We start from the raw sequence: 9,114 nt of genomic DNA, 5'->3' as shown, positions 1-9,114 counted from the left end.
CTCTGAAAAGCCGTCTTTTTGACCTCACATTCGGCTTTCCTTCCTAAACGCTGTACAAAACTCCAAGTCTCCAGTCAGCAGACCCCTTCATATTTACTGACAGGGCAACATTTTCTGCTTTTAACTTTATCAGGGCCCTTGACAGAGGCAGTGGCTGTCAAGGCTTTCCCGGCGCACTGTGAGGCAAGGCCTAAATGGCGCGTGCGCAGTGGTTTCGGGCCGGCTTCCTCTGAGTGTTTGAACAGGAAGGCGGACATGTTGATCAGGAAAAGAAAGTTGCATTTGACGGGTACATTTTCAGGAAGAGAAAAAAAAATTGTTCTACATTTCTGCCGCCTTTGAGAAAGAAGCTGGAGGATAACAATCGGTGGTTTTTTTTTAAAAAGAAAAGTCTCGTCGGGGGGCTCTCGGGCCAGCTGCTTCTTTGCGAACCGAGTTTTATGTGAAGCGATGGGTACACAGGATGTTAAACGCGCGCCGTGTTATCCGCTGTGAAGAAATATTTGCAGAAGTTCGTTTTCTTGAGCAGAAGCTGTCAAGGGACCAGATGAGCTGTTCAGGCCTCTAACTGAGGCTTGGCAAGGTGCTTTCTTCAAAATCAACTGTAATTTTAAACAAAATTACACATTTCTACTGTTTTAAAATACCGAGTTGACGAATCTATATATATATATATACATAAGTAAATATATTTTCAGTATATTCTTTTTTTGTAAACGAGCCACTGCCCCTGTTAAGACTTTGAGGAGGAACTTGAAAAGTTTTTCTTTTTAAAAAAATGCGACAGATCATTCGCAGAAGCTCCATGAAAGTTTTTATGGTTCCGATTGGAAAAAAAACTGTTGGGTGAAATTATGCTGTGAAGCCGTTGGAATCGACCTTTAAGTACATCTATCCCGTGTTGGATACTCAGTGAAGAGGTTGACAGACACTTCGGAAGTGCTTATTTTGTAACGATTTTGTTTACTTTTTAATTGGGACGAAACTTTATAAAACAACGTGGGCACAATGTCATCTGGAGAAAGTTTGGAGGCTCGGTTTGAAAAGATCGAGGTGATGTTAAAAGATCCCAAATGCGAAGTGAACAGTGAATGTTTACTGGTAAGTGGGGTTTTTGATGCTCTAATTAAGTTGACCAGAGGCTTAGATGTTATCTTCATGTTTCAAGATGCTCAAATTGTGTTCTTCCCCTTTTCACAGATATACTTTGTGAGATCAGTGTTTCAATCTGATCAAATCTGTTGAATTTATTGTTATGTAAAAATAAACTGGTTTCCAGTATATTGAATGTACTCTCCATTAGACCTTTTCTGAATGGGTATTACAACGTGTAATAATGCTTGTTGCTTAATAACACACGAGAAGAATTTAGTTGCTCAGTTGAAAAATCAGCTGAGTTTGAACCAGTAATAGTGACATGATTTGAACCATCACTATTGATATCTAAATCAGTACAGAATATTGGTTGCAATATGTTATTATTCCTTCTGTGTAAGGCTCATGTTGCTACAAGTGTTGCCGATATAATTCAGGTTGTACATCCAAATTGTTATTGTATTAAATAGTTTCTGATGCTCCTGACAAATCAGGAATGAAATTTACCAGGTGCATCATTTAAAATTGATAGCTAGCGTTCCTGTTAACTAAAGTAGTCTAGAGTAGACTTAGAATAAGAGAGATCAAAATATTATTAACATTTTCATAATTTTGCATCTCCAGTGAAAAACCATTTTTAATTCTTCCAGTGAAAAACCTTTTTTAATTCTTCCAAAGTGTGATGAGCAAATGTTTGTATGGTACTTCAGAACTTCTGTTTATGATGTTACCAGTTATGTCAGGAAAAGTTTTCCAGGATTTTGACCTAATGACAGTGTGGGAATGTAGACATACAAGGGTGTTGTGTGACTTTGAGATAATAATAATAAATAATCTTTATTGTCGCAAGTAGGCTTACATTAACACTGCAATAATGGTGTTTCTGTGACATTTACTTCCCTTATCCTTTTTATTGTGAATTATTGCAGAGCTGGGTGACATTGCTGCAATAAGTTTGGCAAGTTGTGCTATGTATGCATACTACAGCTGTGGTACACCTTGGTGGAAAGGACAGATATTGAGTCTAGTGGCTGAAGTGCTAGTAAGCAGATTGCTCTGTGAATATTATTGAATTTCTTGAGTTGTGCTATGTATGCATACTACAGCTGTGGTACACCTTGGTGGAAAGGACAGAAAATTGAGTCTATTGGCTGAAGTGCTAGTAAGCAGATTGCTCTGCGAATATTATTGAATTCCTTGAATATGCATTCATTCAGTGAAGTCATGAGCATTACATCATACTTTTTAGGTACCAGCCATGGCTCTTTCATCATATTCTTGCCTCGGAGTCAGAAGGTTGTGAGTTCAAATGCCATTCCAGAGACTTGCACACAATCTAGGCTGACAGTGCAGCACTGAGGGAGTACTGTTGGTGTGCCACCTTTTGGAAGAAATTGAATCGCCCACTTAGTATATTTTGGTTAACGCGAAACTCCATCTGTCCCCTTTTGGTGAACGTAAAAGATCCTATGGGACTATCCTTCAACATCACAAACAATTATCTGGTTATTATCACATTTTGTTTGTTGGAGCTTCCTGTTATGTTTCCTGTATTATAACAGTGACTACGCTTCAAAAAGTACTTAACTGTCTGTAAAACATGTTTGGATGCACAAAGATTGTGGAAGGTTTTATATACCTGTTGTATGATGTGTGCCTTTATGTATGGTGGAGAGGTTTGAGACTGTGATCACAGGGTATTCTGCTTCTGTAGTGCCTCTTAGTCATTGTGTTGCTTATGCCTGATGTAGTTATACTTCAGGTAATTGGTGACCTCCAGTATGTTGATAGAGGACTTGGTGATGGTATTGCAATTGAAGATTGGGGAGGTAGCTGAGCTTTTTTAGTTGGAAGTGGTTATTGCCTGTTATGTAATGTAGTGCTAATTTTACTTTGTCAACCCAAGTCTGGATATCGTCCAGATTCTGCTTTAGCCTGGCGTTTTCTTGGTACATTTCTAATAACCATGGATCACAGTTGTTTGCTACAACAAAAACAACTTGTATTTATGTGGTGCTTTTAACATAAAATGTACCATGGCACTTCTCAGAAGCATTGCAAAATAAAATTTGACACAGAGCCATATGACCAAAAACCTGGTCACAAATAAATTTTAAGAAGTTTCTTAAAGAAGAAAAGTGAGGGAGTGTGGTTTAGGGAGGAATTTCTCGAGTTTAAGGCCTTGGCAGCTGAAGGCACAGCTTCCAATGGGGAAGTGATTGAAATGATAAGGCTAGAATTAGAGTAAGGCAGAAATCTCACAGGATTGGAGGAAGGGGATGTGTGAGACTCTAGAGGGATTTGAAAAGGAGGAAGATAATTTAAAAATCAACTAGTTGGTTATTTCTTTTCCTTTTAGAGTCATTAGCCTGTGGAATTCTGTGAGAACAGTGGCGGCAGAGTCATTGAATAGATTCAAGGCTGAGTTAGATTCTTGATTGACAAGGGAGTTGAAGGTTGTAGGGGGTAGATAGGAAAGTAGAGTTGAGGCTGCAGTCAGATTAGCAATGATCTTGTTGAATGGTGGATCAGGCTTCGTGGGGCTAAGTTACCTACTCCTGCTCCTAATTCATACGTTCATATGTATATATTAATTTGCAGCCGGTGTAAAGTCAGTGGGTTTTGTGCAAGTTCGGACTGGGCAACAAAGTTTGAATGTGCTCAAGTTCACGGAGAGCCGAATGTGTAAGGTAAACAAGAAGTATGTTGGAATACTCAATTCTAGAGAAAACAAAGGCATGAATGTGAGTTTCAACAGTAGATAAACTGATACAGAACTGTAGTCTGGCACTGTTGCAAAGATGGAAATAGGCAGCCCTGGTGATGGCGCGGGTGTGTGGTTGGAAGCTCATCTACGGTTCAGGTATGACACTGATGTTGACACAACACTGGCTTTGGTCTTCGCAGTACTTAATTGGAAAATTTTTACCCAGCCCATACTGGATGTTGGACAAGCAATCTGATGATTTTTAAAGAGAGTGGAGGGGTCAAGAGAGGTAGGTGGTAGTGAGGTAGAGCTGGATGTCAGTGTACACAGGAAAACATGCATTTCAGATGGACATTGATAAGAACAAAGAACAAAGAAAAGTACAGCAGAGGAACAGGCCCTTCAGCCCTCCAAGCCCGTGCCGACCATGCTGCCTGACTAAACTACAATCTTCTACACTTCCTGGGTCCATATCCCTCTATTCCCATCCTCTTCATGTATTTGTCAAGATGCCCCTTAAATGTCACTATCGTCCCTGCTTCCACCACCTCCTCCGGCAGCGAGTTCCAGGCACCCACTACCCTCTGTGTAAAATTCTTGCCTCGTACATCTACTCTAAATCTTGCCCCTCGCACGTTAAACCTATGCCCCCTAGTAATTGACCCCTCTACCCTGGGGAAAAGCCTCTGACTATCCACTCTGTCTATGTCCCTCATAATTTTGTAGACCTCTATCAGGTCGCCCCTCAACCTCCGTGAGAAGAGTTTTTTCAATCGCTCCTCATAGCTAATGCCCTCCATACCAGGCAACATCCTGGTAAATCTCTTCTGCACCCTCTCTAAAGCCTCCACATCCTTCTGGTAGTGTGGCGACCAGAATTGAACACTATACTCCAAGTGTGGCCTAACTAAGGCTCTATACAGCTGCAACATGACTTGCCAATTCTTATACTCGGGGAGGCTGTTCCCGTAACAGCCTCCCCGAACAGGCGCCGGAATGTGGCGACTAGGGGCTTTTCACAGTAACTTCATTTGAAGCCTACTTGTGACAATAAGTGATTTTCATTTCATTTCATTTTTTTCAATGCCCCGGCCAATGAAGGCAAGCATGCCGTATGCCTTTTTGACTACCTTCTCCACCTGTGTTGCCCCTTTCAGTGACCTGTGGACCTGTACACCTAGATCTCTCTGTCTGTCAATACTCTTGAGGGTTCTACCATTCACTGTATATTCCCGACCTGCAATAGACCTTCCAAAATGCTTTACCTCACATTTGTCCGGATTAAACCGATCAAGTCTCCAAACGATCTAAATCCTGCTGTATCCTCTGACAGTCCTCATCGCTATCCGCAATTCCACCAACCTTTGTGTCGTCTGCAAACTTACTAATCAAAATGATGACTCCTTTCATTACTTTATTATAACTGGGATAAGGGTGATTCACCAGAGTGGGCTCACCTTTAGCAATTTTTATAACATCAGTTAATACTTGCTTTGGAACAGCTTCATCAGCGAAATGGCTATAAATGGTGCACACACCTTCAACCAGACTGTGAATGGACACCAAAGTCTTTACTGTGCCCAGTGCACTTGGCCACTTTTTAATGTCATGGTGAGAACTGAATTAGCTGAATATTGGCACCTATAAAATGTGAACTTTTGAAGGAGGCCAAATAGAGTTGTTCACTTGGTGCATTTAGCTGAAGATGCTATGATCGAGTTATTCACCCTGACTGGATGTGGTAGCACTATGAAGCTCTGCTTGGATTGTTTTGTTTTTAAGATATTTTATTCCAAGTTTGGGATTGGGCCTAGGTTTGTGGCATAGGTGAAATTGTTATACAAGGACCCGACAGCGTGTGTGCGGACGAATGATACAAATTTGGGGTACTTTCCACCATTCAGGGAACGAGGCAGGGATGCCCCATGTCTCCTCTTCTGTTCACGTTGGTGATTGAGCCCTTGGCCATTGCGCTAAGGGGTTTGGACTTAGGAAGGGGGTTGGAGCATAGGGTGTCTCTGTACGTGGATGATCTGCTGCTGTACATCTCGGACCCGGGCATATCGGTGAGGGACATAATGGGGTTGCTGAGGAAATTTGGGGCGTTTTCAGGGCATAGGCTAAATTTAGGGAAGTGAATCCTTTGCGGTGTCTTTTCCAGGTGCAGGGGCGGGAGTGGGAAGGTTGCCATTCCAGGTAGCGACAATGCATTTTGGGTATTTGGGGGTGCAGGTGGCGAGGAACTGGGCACCATTTTGGAAGCTTAATTTCACAAGCTTGGTGGGGAGGGTAAAGAGGACTTGGTGAGATGGGACAGTCTCCCCTTGTTGCTGGCAGGTCGGATGCATGCAGTAAAAATGAACATTTTGCCAACATTCCTGTGTCTGCCGGTCTTTTTATCAAAGTCATTCTTTCGAGGAGTTGACAGGCTGGTCTCGTCGTTTGTGTGGCAGGTCAGGTAGCCAGGATAAGGAAGGTGGTGCTCCAAAGAGGGAGGCAGTCGGAGGGTTTGGCCCTTCGGAACTTGTCACACTATTACTGGACGGCGAATGCAGAGGAGGTGGTGCAGGGCTAGAGTCGAGAGACAGAGGCTTTGTGGGTGCGGATGGAGGCGGGTTCTTGTAAAGGGTCGGTGTTGCGGGCGCTGGCAATAGCGCTGCTGCCATTCGCCCCGGGGAAGTACTCGGGTAATCCTGTGGTGGTAGCCACGCTGAAAATTTGGGGGCAATTCCGACAACTCTTCAAGTTGAGGGCACGTTCGAGGGTGATGCCGATAAGAGGGAATCATGGGTTTAAGCCAGGGAGGATGTATATGAGGTTCCGGGGATGGGAGGAGAAAGGGGTAAAAGAGATGAAGGATCAGTTTTTTGGAGGAGCGGTTCGCAAGCTTGGAGGAGTTTAGGATGAAGTATGGGCTTCAGGTATATGCAGGTGCGGAACGGCGCAAAAAAAGGTCTTCCCGAACTTTCCGGTGGCACCGTCCTCATTATTGGAGGAGGTGCTGGAGAGTGGGGGTGCTGGAGAGTGGGGCCATTTTGGCGATCTTTGGTAGGATTATAAAGGAGGAGGACGAGTCCATGGAAGGGATTAAGGCCAAGTGGAAGGAGGAGTTGGGGATGGTGTTGGAGGAAGGCTTATGGTGCGAAGTGCTTTGAAGGATCAATGCTTCGACCGTGTATGCCAGGCTGGGGTTGATTCAATTAAAAGTGGCGTATAGGGCGCACTTAACAAAGGCGAGGATGAACCGGCTGTTGGAGGCCCAGCTAATCATGTCCATATGTTCTGGTCCTGCCCGGTTGCAGATATTTTGGGGGTCGTTTTTCAGCACCATGTCTGAGGTTCTGCATGTAGATTTGGAGCTGGGTCCCCTGGAGGCCATATTCGGGGTGTCAGACCTGCCAGAGCTGCAGACAGGTGAGGGGGCAGATGTTTTAGCCTTTGCCTCTTTGATTGCTCCCCCCTGTGCCTCGACATGGCCGGGGGATCTAATGGAGTTCCTGTATTTGGAGAAGGTGAAATTTGCTCTGAGAGGGACAGATGAGGGGTTCCACCAGAGATGGGTTTGTTTGTCTTACATTTTGGGGATCTGGTTGCTGTCAAGGGGTGGGGTGGTGGGACAGGGGTGGCGTTGGGGTGGCTTTACATGTTGCAAAAATGTTGAAAATTGGAATAAAAACATTTTTCAACAAAAATATTTTATACACCTCACCAGAATACACAGTCTATCAAAGCATAGTCAACAGTTTATATAGTTTTTATCCCTTTTAATCCCCCCCCCACCCCCGGCGATGAACAGCTCCTCAAAGATAATGAACGACTTCCACCGTACCTTGAAATCCTCTTCTGACCCCGTCAACTCAAACTTGATCTTCTCCAGGCGGAGAAAGTCGTACAAGTCCCCCAGCCATGCTCCATCCCCAGCGGCATATCTGACCTCCATTTCAACAGGATCCTTCGCCAGGCAATCACAGAATAGAACAGATTCATAGAATCCCTAGAGTGCAGAAGGAGGCCATTCGGCCCATCAAGTCTGCACCGACCCTTCGAAAGAACACACTACCCATGTCCACTCACCCATGCAACCAGCCCTAACCCCATAGCCTGACTGCACATCCCTGGACACTAAGGAGCAATTTTATCATGGCCAATCCACCTAACCCGTACAATATGTAGACAGTCCAACTAGGGAAGGGGCGTTACTGGACCTGGTATTGGGGAATGAGCCCGGCCAGGTGGTAGAAGTTTCAGTAGGGGAGCATTTCGAGAACAGTGACCACAATTCAGTAAGTTTTAAAGTGCTGGTGGACAAGGATAAGAGTGGTCCTCGGATGAATGTGCTAAATTGGGGGAAGGCTAATTATAACAATATTAGAACCTAGATTGGGGGCGGATGTTTGAGGGCAAATCAACATCTGACATGTGGGAGGCTTTCAAGTGTCAGTTGAATGGAATTCAGGACCGGCATGTTCCTGTGAGGAAGAAGGATAAATACGGCAATTTTCAGGAACCTTGGATAACGAGAGATATTGTAGGCCTCGTCAAAAAGAAAAAGGAGGCATTTGTCAGGGCTAAAAGGCTGGGAACAGACGAAGCCTGTGTGGAATATAAGGAAAGTAGGAAGGAACTTAAGCAAGGAGTCAGGAGGGCTAGAAGGGGTCACGAAAAGTCATTGGCAAATAGGGTTAAGGAAAATCCCAAGGCTTTTTACACGTACATAAAAAGCAAGAGGGTAGCCAGGGAAAGGGTTGGCCCACTGAAGGATAGGCAAGGGAATCTATGTGTGGAGCCAGAGGAAATGGGCGAGGTACTAAATGAATACTTTGCATCAGTATTCACCAAAGAGAAGGAATTGGTAGATGTTGAGTCTGGAGAAGGGTGTGTAGATAGCCTGGGTCACATTGAGATCCAAAAGGACGAGGTGTTGGGCGACTTAAAAAATATTAAGGTAGATAAGTCCCCAGGGCCTGATGGGATCTACCCCAGAATACTGAAGGAGGCTGTAGAGGAAATTGCTGAGGCCTTGACAGAAATCTTTGGATCCTCACTGTCTTCAGGTGATGTCCCGGAGGGCTGGAGAATAGCCAATGTTGTTCCTCTGTTTAAGAAGGGTAGCAAGGATAATCCAGGGAACTACAGGCCGGTGAGCCTTACTTCAGTGGTAGGGAAATTACTGGAGAGAATTCTTCGAGACAGGATCTACTCCCATTTGGAAGCAAATGGACGTATTAGTGAGAGGCAGCATGGTTTTGTGAAGGGGAGGTCGTGTCTCACTAACTTGATAGAGTTTTTCGAGGAGGTCATAAAGATGATTG

The 9,114-nt window shown here is 44.2% G+C and overlaps 1 protein-coding gene across 1 annotated transcript in view; it reads left to right on the top strand.

Annotated features, from left to right (window-relative positions):
* The first annotated feature begins 213 nt into the window (after positions 1 to 213).
* rock1 (Rho-associated, coiled-coil containing protein kinase 1) overlaps positions 214 to 9,114 on the top strand; it is a 264,118-nt gene continuing 255,217 nt past the window's right edge. The window contains exon 1 of the mRNA XM_072467883.1: positions 214 to 1,101. Within this exon, the coding sequence (XP_072323984.1) occupies positions 1,009 to 1,101 (93 nt within the window). The 5' untranslated portion in view covers positions 214 to 1,008. The remainder of the gene's footprint in view (positions 1,102 to 9,114) is intronic.

Source organism: Scyliorhinus torazame, chromosome 11 (assembly GCF_047496885.1).
Source record: "Scyliorhinus torazame isolate Kashiwa2021f chromosome 11, sScyTor2.1, whole genome shotgun sequence".
Lineage (NCBI taxonomy): Eukaryota > Metazoa > Chordata > Chondrichthyes > Carcharhiniformes > Scyliorhinidae > Scyliorhinus > Scyliorhinus torazame.
Note: the sequence above shows the minus strand (reverse complement) of the source record. Positions and strands in the feature narration are given on the sequence as shown.